This window comes from Petromyzon marinus (assembly GCF_048934315.1).
Source record: "Petromyzon marinus isolate PM22_M1 ecotype Great Lakes invasive population chromosome 84 unlocalized genomic scaffold, UKy_Petmar_22M1.pri1.0 chr84_unloc.3, whole genome shotgun sequence".
Classification (NCBI taxonomy): Eukaryota; Metazoa; Chordata; class Hyperoartia; order Petromyzontiformes; family Petromyzontidae; genus Petromyzon; species Petromyzon marinus.
The window spans coordinates 1,051,413-1,071,683 of record NW_027422640.1 but is presented as its reverse complement, the minus strand read 5'-3'; the positions used below and the strand labels follow the sequence as shown (position 1 = coordinate 1,071,683).

Sequence of the window (20,271 nt, the reverse complement as noted above, 5' to 3'; positions counted from 1 at the left end):
TAGCGTATTCGTTCACCATGGATAATGCAGCAACATCATGTACATCACGGATTATTGTGTGGAAGCTTTCACGATGTGTATTCTACATATGCATTTTTTATAAACACTGTACCTTTGTAAAATATTTGTTTTTTATATTAATAAAAAGGTTGCCACCATTTATCTTGTGTGTATTGCATGTGAAAACGATAGTACCACCACATCTAGCATTACCGTGTACATCAGCATTATCACAACCTAATTCTATCAATCTGTGTGTAAAATTCACTGCGGCCTTGTCCTACAATTATTGATTTTTGTTGTTTAGGATGTTGAATTTTACTTTTTATATTTCACTGGTATTGGGGCTGTTTCCTCTCCCATCTCAAGCTGGCCTACATCACGTAGCAATGGGACTACACTGGTGGAGTGCAGTACACCAGGCACGGTCCAAGCAACAGAGAAGATGAAGTGCTTTCACCTCCACAACAACAGCCACCATGAATTACAGAACTCGAAGCATTCCACGTGATGCATCGTAGGTTCACTTGAACTTCAACTAATCTGGCTACTGCATCATCAGCAAACACTGTGGCAGCCGCTACATTGTAGAGAGTGTCGATTTCCAATGACAAATTTGCTCAATAACTTCCATCAGCTTTCCAAGGAAACATTGAACCCAGTGGCTCACCACTTGGGCAATGGTGACCATAAGTAGCGTGATCCCTCTGTATCTGATCTTATTTTAATCTATCGGGAATCATATATTCGTAGTCATTATCTCCCGTGGACTTTTTTTTCCAAATGACGAGGGCTACAAATTTGACATTTAATCTGGAGTGAATTATAACCAATCCAGTTTCAGTTTCATTTATTTGGTATAGCCCTGTGAGCCATTCGACTCTTGAATCGAGTGCAACCGCAACAAACAAAACCAGGAACGAGAAACATCTTAAAGTGACTACGCACAAACAGAAAAATCCAGAAAAAACAGCAAAGTCTTCCAGAAAAAGCACCGTATATCAAGGCTGTGTGCAAAAATCCCAGTGGGATGCAAGTCAAACAATAACAACCATAAGACAATTTAGATTAAAGTTCAGTCTAACTCTGTACTATAACAAACAAATATGGCTAAACCAAAACGTTTTCGAAATCACCAAAATAAAGCTATAAAAGCAATGTAACAGTGATCATAGGAACTGATTGAAATTTAACAATAAACGGTATACATAACATGTACTACTAAACTTTGCAGCCTTAGCTGGCTGCATGAGACACTCCATAACAGCATGAGTATCAGTAGGAGTATCAACATTTGTCAAGAGTTAAGAGGAGAGAGTAGGTTCCGTTTCAAGAGTCAATGACAATAAAAGGGTGGGTGTCATTAGAAAGAGCAGTGATAGCTACTCAATACAAAAAAAATTGGAGTAATAAATGTCCACAAAGAAGGAGACATTGTACTGAGAAGAGCAGATAGCCAAGGACCGAGCCATGTGGAACACCATAGAATTGGGGCTTCTGAACAGAAGGCAGTTCTTGCTTGGAAAAATAGGGCTCACTTTTAGAGGGTGAAGCAGAAGCAGTGGGGAAGTGTGTGAGAGATACCTGCGTAGCCATGCCGATTCAAGAGGATGGAGTGGTGTGTGGTATCCAAAGCAGCCCAAAAGTCAAGAACTAGAAGCAGCTTCCATAATTTAGAGAGGTGGTCATTCACCCTGCATAAAGGAAACGTTTCAACGACATGGCCTTGGTGGAATCCAGATTATACGAAGTCATGGAGACCATGGCAGCTGATGTGTTTGCTGCCATGGCCAACCATCTTGGGCTTGACACTTGAAAGAGAGCTTCATAGCTCATTACATTCTTCCAGCTCAAATAAAATAAAATGTCCGTGTCTGAAGAGATTAGAGAAAATCACCATGTTTAAGTCTTTTGCAAGGAAAGGGAGGTGTAGGATAGGACAGAAATTCAGGAATGTTGGGGTCCAGTGTGGATGTAATGTTTTGATACTGACACACATTTCCATTATCCATCCATCCTTTCCTCCAAATTGCTGATCCCTTGTACATACCCTGCTATGGAATGGAACATGAATGTCCTCCTCCTGAGAGGGATGTTGCTATGCAAGAGTGGTGCAGTTTGCGAATATCAAATGACAGTTCATATCAGTTCAAAGCAATTCCGTCACTTAAACTTGCCAGAGACATGTGAATGGATATGTGAAGTTTAGCATCACTCACGAGAAGCTGCTCCAGGGATGGCTTTACCCGCAGTTCTGCTCAGATCGACACCCATCACGTTGAGCTGCTGCTCATGCTGTGATATCCACTGATCCAAGAGAGTGATCTCGGATCTCAGTCGCACGAGCACATCTTCAAGAAATATCATGCAGACTTGTTCTCCCTTGCTGAGCACCAGGTTAACCAGACGCCGTGTTTGCACAACGGGGTCATTCTCGCTGTTAAGAGACGCGTATTCACTGTCCAGGACTATCCCTGATTGAAAGGAATAGTCAAGCGCTTCTAAAGACTTCGCCCGGAGGTATTCCTGCAGTTTCACTTTGTTGGTTCTAATAATCTCATATGCAGGATCTTTTGATGCCATCACGACCAATGCAGAGTCACCTGAAGAAAATGAAAACCACGGGTCACCTGTAAGCATAGCTGTGTAATTTTAGCCAGGTACGGGAAAGAATAATACTTATTAAAATAAAATGCTGCTACTAAAATCTGAGAGGTCTCGGTTAGATACAATTGTGACTTTAGGTATATGATTGTGAATACATTGAGATATTTAAATTGTAACGCAAGCTTAAAATTGTTATTGGAATATATGGAAATGCATTAAATAGCACCTTAGGCATCTCAAAACACTCTTCAGTGTCATCATATGAACATTCATATGAAGACAACACTACGTAAAAAAAGCAAAATGTAAACCTAATTCAAAACACCACACAGGTTTACAGATTAAGCAGCTGCGTGACACCACGCGCTCACTGCCTCGACCACCGTGATGCCACGCAGACGGCGAATTGTGCTGTAATGTGCAGTGATCGGGATAGCGTCACCTCTCGTTGAGTGACGATTAGAGTGTGGGAGCCAGGTTTGATCTTGGGTGGTTCCTATGTAGTGGGCACTTCCATGCTCTCAATGTATGGGTAGAGGGTATTCTGAGGTTGTCTAGCAGTGGCATGACGTTACATACACTTCACGGAAATTTGTGAACAGAAACTTTGTGGAAGTACAGTAGTCTCCCTGTTCACCAAGGTCCCGGTACCTGATACCATTGAAATAATTGAAAATTTGGTACAACATGGACTAGACCCCGATACACCTGCGCTGGTTAGACACTGCCTCACCAATACATACTTTACCTGTAATGGCACCTTCTACAAACAAAATGAGGGTACCCCATGGTTTCTCCCTTATCACCAGTGATAGCCAATGTTTTCATGGAGAAATTTGAATCAGACGCCATCCAGACTTCCACCCTCAGACCTTCCCTGTGGAAGAGATATGTGGATGACACTTTCGTCATTTGGCCATATGGCCTCCCAGTTATGAACCTTTTCCTACACCACATCAATTCCAGACGTCCCCACCATCAAATTCACCATGGAAGTGGAGAAAGATGGCAAGCTACCATTCTTGGATGTTCTGTTTGAGAGGAGACCTAATGGCTCATTGGGGTATTTTGTCTACAGGAAACCCACCCACACAGATTCCTACTTGAAGCCTGATTCCCACAACCACCCAGCTCAAAATAATTATCTCATCAAAACGTTATACCACAGGGCTCATTGCATTTCGGAACAACACCACCTGACCAGTGAATTAAAACATGTACACCTGGCCCTCAAGAGAAACGGATACTCTGACCGTACCATCCGCCAAGCTGTTTCTCCCTCCATACAGAAACAACCACTTGATACTCCGGTCAAAACCATCACACTACCATATATAGCAGGCGTTACTAAAATGATCTCCAAAATTCTAAACAAACACAAGATCCAGGTCCGGTTCAATACAGTACACAAAATCTGTGACCTGATCCCATCCGTGAAGGATGTCATTCCTGATTTACAGTACCCCGGGGTTTACAAATTGAGCTGCACTTGTGGTGATTGCTATATCGGGGAGATGAAGCGACATGTCTCTGACCGAATTCGCGAGCACAAATCAGATTTGAAACACGGCAGGACGGATTCTTCTGCCGTGACTGACCATTGTTACAATGCTGTGGGTGATCACGATATAGTGTTCTCCTATACCAAGGTCCTTTGCAAACCTATAAGTTATCATCAGAGATTTGTCCACGAGGCAATTCAGATTTACAAACACAGACACAATTTCAACCGAGAAGATGGTTTCAAATTAAGCAATCATTGGAAAGATGTTCTAAATCATACCAAACATTAAACTAATTTTCAATGGTACAGTATATTTATCCAAGTAGTGATATACCAAACTTTCACAGCAGATTATATTTCCCTTCAAAACAACGTTTGTAATCTCCCCTCCCACTCCCCCCCGTGTTAGGTGCTATATCAGCACTTTATGCTAATTCATTTGTCAAAGCGTTTGGTTTCCTACCACACAGCTTAAAGGACGCGACCTGGCTTGACTTTCTTAATTCCAATGCTGTCTTCGTGACAGCACGGTCCCTTCACCTGATGAAGGCCACTTGTGTTGTGGCCGAAACGTCGTGATTTTTGTTGTTTTATTTTTTTACCTACGTGACTTTACCGAATAGAACCAAAGAGTATGAGGTACAGTGTGTTTGTGTGAGGAAGCCAAAACTTAAAGTACACACATGAGGCAGCGTCAGTGTTACTGTGATGTTCATTATGTTAAATAAATCACTTATCCAGGACAGCAGTGGTCCAGGTGTCTGTGCAGCCACCTTCCTATGCCTTTGAATCTCCACTTGCACTGTCTCTTAGGAATCCTTCAAAATGAGCGGCACGTTACATCATCATCAGCAGCCATTGTCTCTCTACCGCTGGATGAACGCCTCCCTATATTTGTTTAACGTGAGAAATTAATGAAAAAAATTCTTAATTTAACATTTTTAATTAGTATCAATAATAATGAAGCATCTGGCCAGTGAATATGCACCACGTGCATTTAAAACAGCATGCAGAGCATGAGACTATAATGAAACTTGAATTTGGAGCTTTCGTGACTGCAGGAATTATTCTTTGTTTTTTCGGTCAAGTCACGTAGAAATAATAAAATAACATAATAGTGTACGACGTTTCGATTGCAACACAAGCAATCATCATCAGGTACAGAAGAGCTAAATTTACGAGAGAGAGGAGACACATAACCGCAGATATATATACAGACACAGATACAACAGGGGATACAGAGAGAGAGAGAGAAACGTGGGAACACACTAAATCAAACAGGGTTTAGCAAGATTTGGAAACCATATAACGCAACACAGACGGTCGGTCAAAACACAATTAACGCAAGGTCAGGTTGATTACGTTATTTCAAAGATTGCTAAATTGTAAGTTAAGTGTGAAATTTAAAATCTAAATAATATACAGACCGCATACACATATATAGACATCCAAGCAGAACGAGTTTGCACAGAGACACATGGAGAGAGACAGGCACACAGTGAAGCATCATCTCTGTGTCAAGGTTTTAAATAGACAGAGAGGGCGGGGCTGAGATGTAATGGGGCAACAAATTCGAACGCGGCACGAGGGCCAAGGAAGAAACTACACATGATCGGCGAGACAATGGGACATAAATTAGCATGAAGCATGCAGCAAAAACCTGTTTGATTTAGTGTGCTTCCACGTTTCTCTCTCTCGTTTCTCTTTCCCCTATTGTATCTGTGTCTGTATATATATCTGCGGTTATGTTTCTCCTCTCTCTCGTAAATTTAGCTCTTCTGTACCTGATGATTGCTTGTGTTGCAATCTAAACGTCGTACACTATTATGTTATTTTATTATTTCTACGTGACTTTACCGAAAAAAACAAAGAATAAGACTATAACGAGTTTTTTACATCATGTTTGCAAACCCAAGTCACCCATTCTTTAGTTTGAGATATTTATACATTTAACCCTATGTTGTATTGAGCCGTGTGTATTGTACTGATGCAAACTAAATATCTATACTGTACATATACAGGCCTGTGACTTAAGCGTTCTTTCAACGAGAATGTGCTATAACAAGCAATTCGAATTTTAACCCATTTTTTTGCAAAATGAGCAAATGTTTGCGTAACGAGCGGAGGCGGTTTAATCAACTTGTTTTCTTTGGCAGCAGGGAGCACACGGTGGCCTGCAGTTGTTTGCATCGCGCGCTTTCAGATGCGCTTCTGCTGACATCTGGAATTATCTCCCTTATGATATTAGGAAGCCACTGGGCAATGCACTTTATTGAAAACTCATTTCGATGGAAGTGAGTTCTGCGTTTAGTTTGTTGTCCTTCCTCCTTACTTCACGTATGATAACGTGTTGTAGGTATGATTTTTTGAGCAGTCAAATAGTACGAGGAGATACTGTTATGGGGGAAGGATGGGGTGAAGGCGTGGGCTCAGTCACATCTACACAAAAATTCTGAAAAGAGTAAACATTGACACCTGGCCAATGAACACCCATTATGATGTTTTCGCCCTAACGCTCAACAACTATGTTGGCTTCACTCTCGGAATGTGGCTCATCCACCTTTGTCACACACGGGCAGTGGAGGGTGTTCAGCCTTGTCAAACACAGGCAGTCGACGGAGCAGGATGGAAAATAATAGGAGGGCGCATTGACGGAGCTTCTCGAATGCATCTGCATCTCAAGTCACTGTGCACAACAGTCAGACATAAACATCACGGGGAAGAAGATGGCATGTAAAGACTGCATGCATACATTTTTACAGAGAGAACAGACAGTGATGGGCACAAGAGAAGCGGGTGGATAGCCAGAGAGACAGGTTCAGAGAATTGTACCAGAAGGAGGGAATTTATCATTGCTAAATAATTTACATGCGTGTTTCTAAATGTGGAGGGTAAAACCGAAGGGCCAGAAAAAATTTCCACGTGACCACCACGGGGAGAGAACATATAAAAGCCCACGGAGGTTTTAACTAATTTTTGAGAAGTGATCTGGCCACTAAAGAGAGCTCAACGAAGTGGCTTGCCATGTGGAGATTTACAGCTGCGAAATAATCTAAGTAATTTCGATGCATGATTCTAAATGTGGAGGGAAACACCGGATGACTCGGAGCAAATATCCACCCGACCACGGGGTGAACTTCAAATATACAACAGGCATCAGGGTCAGGACCGACCCCACGACCTCCTCCATACCAGGCTAGGGAATTAACATCTCGCCACCACGGGGACCCATGATAGGGGGTGGCAGGCAGAAGTGAGACCAGTGAGGATTTTCAAGACGGCGAGGGCGATCTTGTTTTTAATTCACAAATGAATTGGGAGCCAGTGGAGGGATCATAAACAAGACCATAGCTTTACCAACAAAACAGGCGAAACAGAAAAAAATCGAGTACTGTACTATGAAAGACAAGACTCCCAGTTGCTTGACACACTTGATAAAAAGCGAGTTTTAAATTGCATTCAAAATTTTACAGCGAGGTGGGTTCCACTTCAGTATAACGTCATTGTAAACTCAGGCTTCTACGTGGGAATGAGTCTCATAGGCAACACCACGGGGTAAACGAGACAGTGGAGGTTTGTCGCCCCCTCATGTGACTGACTGGGCACGATTAACAGACTTCAGCCCCCATTGACAATGTCTGTAAATGGGGAGGTGGGAGTCAATCGAGTCAGCAACAAAAAACCGTGACTTTTAAATCGACACTTTTTCTGGAAAAATACGATTGACCATATATTACAGTGATGCAAATGGCAGTAAAGTAACGAAGGCCACCAGGCGCTGTACCAGTATACCGCGTCAGATTAATATGGGACGCCGCGGTGGCGAGATGTTATCTCCATTGCCTCGTATGCAGGAGGTCGTGGGTACAATCTCAACCCTGACGCCTGCATATTTGGAGTTTGCAAGTTCTCCCCGTGGTCGCGTGGATTTTTTTTCTGGGTCCTCCGGTTTTCCCCTCCACACTTAGAAACATGTGTTTTGATTATTTGGCTGTCTTTCAAATGTCCACATGACAAGCCACTTCGTTGGGCTATCATTTGTGGCCAGGTCGCTTCTGATCTTTTGTTTTGAACCTCACGTGACAAACGCTAAATCCAACCAACACGTCCAGTGCAGATACAATGAAAAAAAGCAGCAAATGCACCAGAATGAAGCAGGAAACATCTCGCCAAGTCGTATATGGATCAAAGAGACAACTTAAGAAAAATAATAAAATCCACAACCAGACCTGGATATGATAGTAAAATAAATTGCTCAGGAGCAGCGTCCTTCACGAGCCTCCTCCGTGCCTACAGCACGAGCTCCAACACAAACATCCCCCATGCAGCTCCACAGACTGGTGGGGCAAGTGCTGTTATTGAGCCCCTATGAAGTCCGGCATAGTACACGAGGGGGTCGGTGGTCAGAACAAGGCCGGATCGCCTTTGTGTGCGATGTTTACACAGCGCTCCAGGTCCTCATTTGAGTTACACACACACTGACCTCCCTACCGCCCACCGTGCACACACTCACACGTTCTACACCATCTTGGACACACATAGAGACATTCATTAACAAAAATAAAAAGACCCCGTGTAGACTACACAGGCGGTTTATAATCTGGACCACACCACCCACCGTCCTCCACGCACCACGAACTCCCCACACTCGCCCACGCTGTGAAGTGTCACACCACCCACCGTCCCCCACGCACCACAAACTCCCCACACTCACCCAGGATGTGAAATGTCACACCACCCACCATCCCCCATGCACCACAAACTCCCCACACTCACTCACGATGTGAAGTGTCACACCACCCACCGTCCCCCACACACCACAAACTCATCACACAATCCCACGCCGTGAAGTGTCACACCACCCACCGTCCCCCACGCACCACAAACTCCCCACACTCACCCACGCTGTGAAGTGTCGAGTCGCCCGCGTCTCTCGCCCCTGACACGCGCAGACGCGGCCCGGCTGCCCGTGTCGCCTCCTCTGCCGCTCTCTCAGACTCAGGCCCTGACACCAGCAGTGGCATCAAGAAGCATCCTCCAGTAGCAGCAGCAGGAAGGAGAGGGGCGGGGTGAGTGGGGGAGGGGTAAGGGGAAGGTTGGGGGGAGGGTTTGGGGGAGGAGTGGGGGGAGGGTTGGGGAGGGGAGAGGGAGAAAGGGGTGGGGGAAGGGGGGTGGGGAACGGTGGCACCTGCAAGCAATGGTTATGTGTGGTAAGTGTTACATTTGTTGCTTTACTACTTTATTTTACAAATTATGTTTTGTATCTGTGACGGTAATAAAGTTAATATTCTTGGTTCTTTCACTAAAGTCACGTAAAAGGGAAATAATAAAATAATAAAAATAAAACATTATATTATTAAATTCTCACGACGTTTCGGCCACAACACAAGCAGCCATCCTCAGGTGAAAAAGCACAGAGCTGTCAGAAAGACAGCGTCCTAATGAACATTGCTAAGCTTGGCAGCGCATTTTTAAGCTGGATTGGAGGAGCAGAGCGCGTTGACAAAGGAGTTTACATAGCAACAGAGGAATGTATCATATTGACGCTAAAGAACTGCAATTACCACTACTACTATGCAACAAACTGACGTGAAAACAACTAAATATAAACTACATCAATTTAAGCAACGTACTCAATATAATTTCGATTTAAAGCTTTGGTAACTGCAAGGATTCATCTTCTTTGGTTCTTTCGGTAAAGTCACGTAGAATGAGAATAAAATAATACAATAAAATAAGACAATAAAATTCTCACGACGTTTCGGCCACAACACAAGTAGCCTTCTTCAGGTGAAAGAACAACACTGTCGGGACGACAGAGCTTGAATGAACGCTGTTAAGATTCGAAGCGTCTTTTAAGCTCGGCGAGAGGCGTGGAGAGCCTTGACAAAGGAGTTTACATATCAAAGCAGGAGAATTTAGCAGTGAAATAGCTGAAGGATTAGCTTGTGACAGAAATAGCTGTGTTAAAGTCAAAGTTTACATATCAACAGAGGCATTTAGTATATGGACGTTAAAGGCCTCCAACTACCAACTATCATAAAGTAAACCGATATGAAAAAACTGTCTGTATTACATCAATATAATAAATGTACTTAATATATTCTTCAATAAGCTGAGCTATTAATCACAAAGCAACTGGGTATACACTACACTATATAATGAATACCATATAGTAAACAAAAAAATACAAGCTACCTCAATGTTATCAATAAACTCTATATACTCTCCAACAGCTGAGCCACCAACAATAAGTCGTTATATATCACAATGCCATATGGCGAAAAATGGTGTTTTTTCCCCCTTCCCCTCAATGCCAGCACCACGGACAGCGACGTTCAGGGGGACGAGTCAATCCATGCTCGGAACGGAGGAGGGAGGAGAGAGAAACAACTACAATGCGCTGTTATACCCCCTGTTATAAACCATACCATTAACCGTGGTGTGAGAGGTGTTAAGAGGCAATGCCAGCGAAAGAGCTGCGGTCTGACGGTCACCATAAAAAAAACAATTAAGAACCGAAATGGTTTAAAACATCTTTCCAATGGTTACTAAGCCAGGATCCATCTTCTCGGTTGAAATTGTCTCTGTGCTTGTATATGTGGATGGCCTCATGAACGAATCTCTCATGGTAGCCAGTTGGCTTGCAAAGAACCTCCGTCTTGGAGAAGTCAATGTCATGTGAACCCACTGAATTATAACAGTGATCTGCCACGGCAGAAGAATTCGTCCTACCGTGTTTCAAGTCTGCTTTATGTTCGCGGATGCGGTCCGAGATATGTCGTTTGGTTTCCCCAATGTAGTTGCTATCACAGAGGCACTTTAGTTTGTAAACGCCCGGGTACTGTATGTCTGGAACAGCATCTTTTACAGATGGAACCAGATCACGGATTTTATGTACTGTGTTGAATCGGACCTGGATCTTGTGTTTATTCAGGATTTTGGAGATCTTTGTAGTGACCCCTGCAATGTAGGGTAAGGTGAGGGTTTTGAGTGGCTCCTCAAGAGGATCTTTCTTCATGACTGGAGTGATGGCTTTGCGGATTGTGTAGTCGGAGTAACCATTAGCCCTGAGAGCCTGGTGTACGTGCTTGAGTTCACTGGCAATGTGTTCCTGGTCGGAAATGCATTGGGCTCTAAGGTAAAGAGTCTTGATGAGGGAGTTCTTCTGGGATGGATGATGGTGGGAATCCGGTTTCAAGTAAGCATCTGTATGGGTAGCTTTTCTGTAGACAGAATGGCTCATTGAACCATCAGGTCTCCTTTTAATTAAGACATCCAAAAAGGGTAGCTTGCCATCTTTTTCGACCTCCCTGGTAAATCTGATGGATGGGTGCATGAAATTGATGTGGTTGAGAAATTGGTCAACAGCAGGCTGGCCATGTGGCCAGATGACAAAGTGTCATCCACGTACCTCTTCCATAAGGTCTGGCGTAGAGTGGCAGTCTGGATGGCCTCAGTCTCAAATTTCTCCATGAAAATGTTAGCTTAGCAATCATTGGAAAGATTTGATAAACCATTTCAGGTCTTACAACCGGAGACAAGGGGGAGCCCATTGGGGTGCCCTCAATGTTTGTAGAAAGTTCCATTCCAGGTGAATTATGTGTTGGTTAAGCAATGTCTCACCGGGGGGGGGGGGGGGGGGGGGGGTACATCAGTATGCAGTCCTTGATGAACCAAGTCTTCAATGATTGCTATGGTGTCAGGTACCGGAACTTTGGTGAATAAGGACACCACATCAAAACTGACAAGCAGGTCGTCTGGGGCCAGGGAAATGCCTTTGATTGTCGATACCAGGTGAGTAGAATTTATTACCGCAGAGGTGTTTTTTCCAGTGAATGGTCGCAGGATATCAGCCAGAAAACGTGCCAGTTTATAGGTGGGGGAGTTGATAGTAGAGACGATGGGACGAAGGGGTGTATCTTCTTTGTGTATCTTTGGGAGGCCATATAATCTTGGTGGTCTGGCAGCAGAGGGTTTCAACGAGAACTGTTTGGTCTGATCAATTAATGCTGTTGAATCAGAGATGATTTTGTTCGTTTTGGTAACCAGGCTGTTGGTGGGATCTCTTTTTATTTTTGTATAGCTGCCATCGTTGAGTAGTTCTTGAATTTTGTTGTTATATTCTGTTTTGTCCATGATGACAGTGGCATTGCCTTTGTCAGCTGATAGGACGACAATATCATCTCTCTTTTTAAATTGAGATCATTCAAAGCGTTAATCTTTGCTGATGTTGCTAGGTGGCATCTTAGCGTTGCCAGTGAACTCAAGCACGTACACCAGGCTCTCAGGGCTAATAGTTACTCCGACTACACAATCCGCAAAGCCATTACTCCAGTCATGAAGAAGGATCCTTTTGAGGAGCCACTCAAAACCCTCACCTTACCCTACATTGCAAGGGTCACTACAAAGATCTCAAAAATCCTGAATAAACACAAGATCCAGGTCCGATTCAACACAGTACATAAAATCCGTGATCTGGCTCCATCTGTAAAATATGCTGTTCCAGACATACAGTACCCGGGCATTTACAAACTAAAGTGCCTCTGTGGTAGCAACTACATTGGGGAAAACAAACGACATATCTCGGACCGCATCCGCGAACATAAAGCAGACTTGAAACACGGTAGGACGAATTCTTCTGCCGTGGCAGATCACTGTTATAATTCAGTGGGTTCACATGACATTGACTTCTCCAAGACGGAGGTTCTTTGCAAGCCAACTGGCTACCATGAGAGATTCGTTCATGAGGCCATCCACATATACAAGCACAGAGACAATTTCAACCGAGAAGATAGATTCTGGCTTAGTAACCATTGGAAAGATATTTTAAACCATTTCGCTTCTTAATTAATTGTATTTTACGGTGACCGTCAGACCGCAGCTCTATCGCTGGCATTGCCTCTTAACACCTCTCACACCATGTTTAATGGCATGGTTTATAACATGGAGTATAACAGCGCATTGCAGTTGTTTCTCTCTCCTCCCTCCTCCGTTCCGAGCATGGATTGACTCGTCCGCCTGAACGTCGCTGTCTGTGGTGCTGGCATTGAGGGGAAGGGGAAAAAAACCCACAATTTTTCGCCATATGGCATTTTGATAAATAACGACTTATTGTTGGTGGCTCAGCTGATTGGACAGTATATAGAGTTTATTGATAACATTGAGGTAGCTTATATTTTGTTTTTTTTTTATTGGTTTACTATGTGGTATTCATTATAGAGTGTAGTGTATACCCAGTTGCTTTGTGCTTAATAGCTCAGCTTATTGAAGAATATATTAAGTACATTTATTATATTGATGTAATATTGACAGTTTTTTTCACATCGGTTTACTTTATGATAGTTGGTAGTTGGAGGCCTTTAGCGTCCATATACTAAATGCCTCTGTTGATATGTAAACTTTGACTTTAACACAGCTATTTCTGTCACAAGCTAATGCCTCAGCTATTTCAATGCTAAATTCTCCTGCTTTGATATGTAAACTCCTTTGTCAAGGCTCTCCACGCCTCTCACCGAGCTTAAAAGACGCTACGAATCTTAACAGCGTTCATTCAAGCTCTGTCGTCCCGACAGTGCTGTTCTTTCACCTGAAGAAGGCTACTTGTGTTGTGGCTGAAACGTCGTGAGAATTTTATTGTCTTACTTTATTTGATTAATTTATTCTCATTCTACGTGACTTTACCGAAAGAACCAAAGAAGAGTACTCAATATACTTTTCAATAAGCTGAGCTATTCACATTAAATAACTGGGTATACACTACACTATATAATGACTACCATATAGTGAACCGATAAAAAAACTAAAATATAAACTACATCAATATAATCAATACTCAATATACTCTCCAATAAGCTGAGTTTACATATCAACAGAGGAATTTAGCATATTGACACTAAAGAACTGCAATTACCACTACTACCATACAATAACCGATGTGAAAAAAACTAAATATAAACTACATCAATTTTATCAATGTATCTTCTTTGGTTCTTTCGGTAAAGTCACGTAGAATGAGAATAAAATAATAAATTAATAAAATAAAATAACACAATTCATTATTTTATTCTCATTCTACGTGACTTTACTGAAAGAACCAAAGAAGATGAATCCTTGCAGTCACGAAAGCTTTAAAGCGAAATTTATCAATGTACTCATTATACTTTCAAATAAGCTGAGCTATTCACATTAAGTAACTGGGTATACACTACACTATATAATGACTACAATATTATTTCCCTTTTACGTGACTTTACCGAAAACAAGGATATGAATCATTGCAGTCTCGAAAACTTCAAATCAAAAGGTAATAAAGTTGCTTAAGAATGGAACATGTTAAGGCTGAAACGTAGCTCACCGTTTAGCATGGTATGATTGTTTTCTTATCGAGCATTTTCCACGGAACGTATCTCGCTTGTTAAGTGAGACATGCCTGTTTTACATTGTACTGAGACTATGTTGATTATTTTGATTGAATTCCTCACCAGGTGACTTGTCATTGGTCGGTGAGCTCACCTCACTATAACCACCAATGTGATCATCTCACCTTTCACGCAACTCGTGTGATGCACTGATTCACTCCGCGACACGTATTATATGTCTAAAGTGAAAGTCATTTGTTCCTAAAATAAGCATTGATGTTGTGCTTATCTCCTGCTTACAGCCCTGTTCCAGTGGTGGTGACAATTCCACTTTTCTATGACGGGAGGGATTTCAATTCTCAAGACAAGCAGTATTGAGATCGTGTGGCGCTTTTATGGCTGGTAGACCATATCTCAACGAAAATGTATTATTTTTCTGACCCCGGGCGACTTGCAAATGAGACTGACTTGACTTCACCTGACCGGACTTCCCCACAAAGTAGTGCTCACTTTATCGACCCATTTAGGATGATGGGATGAGTCAACCACAACCAGAGTTTGAACTCAAAATTCTGATTGCAAAGCCGTTTACTACGGAGATAGCAGGCCAGCTGGTTAACATATTATTTTTTATATTTAAAATCACGCTAAATATTAAACGTGGACTATCTGAGTCCATTGTGCCACCACAAAACAGAACGTGTATCCCTGCTGATGTCGTCTGCTTGAGACCAACGTGAGCTCACCATAGTCCACGTCTTCCCTCACACTGCTCCACTTGGAAATTTCCCATCGTCTTTGTCCCAAGTTCTTTGATACATCATGGGTCAATGTCTAGAAACGTGTTAACTCTCATCTATTACAACTTGAATCTCCGTGACCTCCCGCCAGCGGGCATTCGACACTTCAAGTGGCCTCAAGGTGCACATAGCCTGGCACAAGCGTCGTGGTGACATCACCACCACTTAGTTGCAAATGGCGGTTGTTGTTGTGTGCAAGTCTGATAAAAACAACCCCCACTTCCTCAATGGTGCCGGTCGGTTACCCTTTCGTGGCTGTGATCAATGCAATTGGGGAAATGCCGATTCCAATCGGCAGCTCCTCTCATGGTACTCGTTGTAGAGTGGAAAACTGGGGTTCTGCACGGTTGCAAGGGGCTAGTGACCCCTCCACCTTAAATTTAATTACCACAAAACCACAATGTAAAAATAAAACTAGAATTGTGCTGGAGGCCCCAGGTGAACAGGAGTCCATAGCGTCTCCTGAACAAACTCTATTTGGCAGAGCCAGGAGCCTGAATCTGCACCCTTGGGGTTCCTCTCGAAACATCATAAAGCCACTGCGAGTTGCAACTGTAAGTTGCCACATGGAATGTTCGAATGCTCACTATGGAGGAGAGGCTGCCACTCCTCTGTCGAGAGCTGTACCGATACCAACAGTCACTATAAAGGGTGGACAACCCTCCACTACCAAAAAACGTGGGGTGGCTATTCTTTTGAATAAAAGAATGAAGGGCATTTGAGAGCTTGGCGGTGAGGTGTGGAAAGATGTTCGCCCCAAGCTACTGTGAGCTCACCTCCCTATCAATGGGAAGCGAGGAATGGTGGTTTTAATGGTGTTGGCTAATGCCCCCACCGAAGATTAACATAAGTGGTGGGATGCAGGCAACGCCAACGAGTCAGATGCCTTTTATGACCTCCTGTCGCATGTGTTAGCTAAGGTGGCCCCTCTGAATATGAGTCAACCTTTTGGATGACTTTACTGTCCGAGTGGATGATGACGCAGGTACCTTGACTGGAGTGATTGGAAGGTATGGGTCACATCAGCTCTATAACAATGATAGGATGCTGCTACATTTATGTGAAGCCCATGGGCTTGGAATTACCAACATGTTATTCCAGCATAGGTGCATCCACTTCCTTCTCAACAGTTGATCTAACTATTTTTGTATTTTACCAAGTAAGGCCCACTGAGCTGTATAGCTCTTTTTCAGAAGCGATCTGGCCACAAGTGACAGCTCAACGAAGTGGCGTATTGCGTGCAAATGTATCGCTGCCAAATACTCTTAATGCATATTTCCAAATATGAAGAGAAAAACCAGAGGATCTGGATAAAAATCCACGTGACCACGAGGAGAGCATGCAATTTCCAAATATACAGGCATCAGAGTCGGGATCGAACCCACGACCTCGTGCAGCATTTATCCAGACTGGTTTGTGTGAGGAGCTCACAGATCGTTGGAAGATCTGGACACAGTTTAATCAGTACTATACTCTGGCAGCAAGGCTGTGTTGGCTGGGTCATGTAGCCCACATACACAGGCACCGCATGGCCAATCAGCTTCTGTTTGGCACAGAAAAAAGGAACACAACGGGCGTACATGGGCTAGGGACTGATACGATTCAGAAGGATGTAGAGCTGATTTGACTTGCCATGATTGGTAGCAGCAGTGTCAAGATCGGCCTCAGTGGAGGTAGTTTGTGAAGGACACGTCTGGGCAGTCAACCTCCAGCAACAATGGAGGGTGGAGGAATAGCATTTGGAACAAGGAACAGAATGCCTGATGGCTAACATGCAGCAAATTGGAACAGTTGGGTGCATAAGCGGTAGATCTTCCAATAATCTCAGTTAATCAAGGCATTATAACATTGTCTGGCCGGTGCCCTCCTCCCCTTGAGCCTACAAAAGTCCACGTGGTTTCAAGGTTCACATAGCCTGGAACAAGCACAGTGGTGACGTCGCCACAATTTATTGGCAAACGGCTGTTGTTATTGTGTGTATCGACGCCTTCCTGTACCGTGCCGGCCTTCATAGGTGCTCGCTAACATAACTTAACCCGATAATCTGGCAAAAACAATAAGGGGATATTCGTCTTTTAATGTGTGTGTTTGTGGCGAGAAATGCTGAAATTACAAACCTGGCCACAGTTGGCCGGGTTTGTAATTAGCAGCATGCGATATCTAAATTGGTTTTCGATCCTTCTCTAGGTTGACTCGGCATTAGATGAGAATTTGTTGCAACAGATAATCAACAGCACCTATGAGGTAAAAACCTACCTTCGTTCGCCATGCCGACCTTCGTAAGCACCCAATAACAGCACTTGCCACACCAGTCTGTGGAGCTACATGGGTATGTTTGTGTTGCAGCTCGTGCTGTAGGCGTAGAAGACGTGCGACCGTGGATCCTTTGTAGGGAGCGCGCGTCTGCTGTGGGTAGCGTGGAGCTACACGGGCGAGACACCGACGCAGCGATTCCCATAGCGAGTCACGAGATAGGCGCTGGAAAACAATCACGGGGAAGTGTGAGGATGGGTAGATGAAGTGAGCACCACTTTGGTGTGCTTTACATTACTTGTCACATTAACCCTTTATGTCACAACTGTACACCACACTATGGTAATGTTTCTCTATTTTGCATTGCAATGTCAGTAAAATGTTTTAATCCATAAAAAAGGAAGTGGTAGGTAGTGGTTAGCGCGCTGTGCTACGAACCCGGCCAACCGATTTAGATTCCCGCTCATGACCGACACCAGTGACGATTATCTTAACCAGGCATGGGCCTCTCCGAGATCGACTGGGTCTCACCTGGTGCGATGAGTTAACATTGCTACTGGGGAGACAAAGGCAGTCGGGTGTGGTGCTGGCTACCCACTCCCTCGCATAATCTGCCGGCCTCCCTAGTTACTCGCGAACATTACTTGCGCCAAAAAGTATGTGCAGGTTAATGCAAACGCTCGCATTCCACGAGTATTAGCAGATCAACTTTTCATAAAACCTGTGAATTGTTGATTATATGCACAGATAAACGAAATACATGAATAGGTATGTCCTTTGAAGAATGGCTATTGACCGAAACGCCACCGGTTATAACAAATATTTGTTTTTATGGGCACATAATATTCGTGAATTGTGCGGGATGTTTTGTGAATTATGTTTGTGCACCGCTGCAGTGGCATTTGCTCAAGATAGTTAGAGCCAATCAAAACGGTTTGAATTTTTCAATCAATACAGTAGATCCACTACAATTATATCTATCACCTTAAACACAAATAACCGCCAATGCTAATTCATAACAAGTCATAATTATGATTTAAAAAAAAAAAACTGAATGCAGGTTTACATGGAGCCATGAAGTTGCATTCACTGTAAATGAAATGGTGGATCTTAAATAGGAGATTCACAACGCTAATTTTTAGTTGTGAATGTGACGTCCTCAGGGAGGCCCATGACTCGTGCAGATAATCGTCACTGGTGTTGGCCGTGAGCAGAAGTCGAACTCGGCGACCCGGGTTCCTAGCACTGTGCACTAACCATTGCGCCACCGCTCCCCACACCCACCCCTCGAGCCCCCCACCCACCATTCACTGCTCCCAGCACGAACTTAGCAGCTGCCAAGCAAATAGCTGCCGGCCGTAGTGTGCCCCTACCGCCATGGGACGCATTTGATCGATAGTTCTACATTTTTATTTAAAGCTTTCGTGACTGCAGTAATTCATATTCTTAGCTCTTTCGGTAAAGTCATGTTGAAGGGAAACAATTAAATAATAAAAAATATATAAAATAATAAAAATTCTCACGACGTTTCGACCATAACACAAACCGTCATCATCAGGTGTGAAAACCCAACGGCAAGAAACATTTTAAAGAAGTAGCGGTTAGCATATATCTATTTATTTATTTAACGGTGTATTTATTTACATATATAAAAACGTTAGCACCACGGGCAGCGATTTGGCAGTTTATTTAGAAGGACGAGTTCATTTATGTTCTGAAAAGAGGAGGGGGGAGACGAAAAAATAATGTATGCTGTCTGAAAGCCACCATAAGCGTGAACAATCAATTAAGACCTGAAATGGTTGATCAAATCCTTCCAATGATTGCTAAGCCAGAATCAAACCGGTGCTGCTCAATGTCACCACTTCGCACTCTTTGTGAAAGAGGGAGGGAGAGAGAGGCACAGTGGTGCCATGTCTCACCACCACGGGACCCGCGCCAACACGGCCGCTCCACAGAGCCGTCTATCCCTGTGGACGCCCCGGATTCGAACTTGTGGTCTTAGCAGTACCTGTGCTGCTTGGCCCGGTTCTATTCCAGTTTAGCTCAGGCAGCAGCACAGCTCTTGGCTGAATGCAACTGGTTTTGTGAACGCGAGAGGAATAAGGACATTGATAATATCTGAAAGCTGTACAACACAACAAGGTCAGTCTCATACAGGGAGAGACAGATATGTTTACAATCGCTTCTAAGCAAGAAGCCTAGTTTTCGAGGAAGATTTAAAAGTGCTCACATAGTCCCAATTCTTGATATAGGTAAGGATCGTGTTCCACACCCAGCATTCGCCTCTGAGACAGCAGCCTGGAGTCCAGAGGCCATAAATTGTGAGCAAAGTAGCATGAGAGCAGAGCACTGAAGTAGACAGGCGCTATTCAATTCAAAGGCTTTTATATTGGCAACAGAATATTACATTTTATTCCTGAATTCGGCCAGGAGCAAATAATGCAAAGCATGTATAATATGCTAAAATATATTAGAGCATCCAAACAAGCATCTGGGTTCTGTACATACTGCAGAATATTTAAAACATCAGATATATTTTGATTTAAAGCTTTCGTGACTGCAGCAATTCATATTCTTAGCTCTTTCGGTAAAGTCACGTTGAAGGGAAACAATAAAAGAATAAAATATATATAAAACAATAAAAAATTATCACGACGTTTCGACCATAACACAAACGGTCGTCATCAGGTGTGTCGGTTTTGCATAAATTTATTTCTTTTTAAACGGTGTATTTATTTATAAA

General features: G+C 43.3%; 1 protein-coding gene across 1 annotated transcript in view; it reads right to left on the bottom strand.

The window, feature by feature from the left end:
* LOC142908435 (NACHT, LRR and PYD domains-containing protein 3-like) overlaps window positions 1–17,800 on the bottom strand; it is a 41,438-nt gene extending 23,638 nt beyond the window's left edge. The window contains exons 1-3 of the mRNA XM_076059139.1: window positions 17,529–17,800; window positions 9,012–9,299; window positions 2,220–2,603 (exon numbers count right to left, since the gene is read on the bottom strand). Of these exons, the coding sequence (XP_075915254.1) occupies window positions 2,220–2,603; window positions 9,012–9,299; window positions 17,529–17,730 (874 nt within the window). The 5' untranslated portion in view covers window positions 17,731–17,800. The remainder of the gene's footprint in view (window positions 1–2,219; window positions 2,604–9,011; window positions 9,300–17,528) is intronic.
* Between the last annotated feature and the right edge of the window lie 2,471 nt (window positions 17,801–20,271).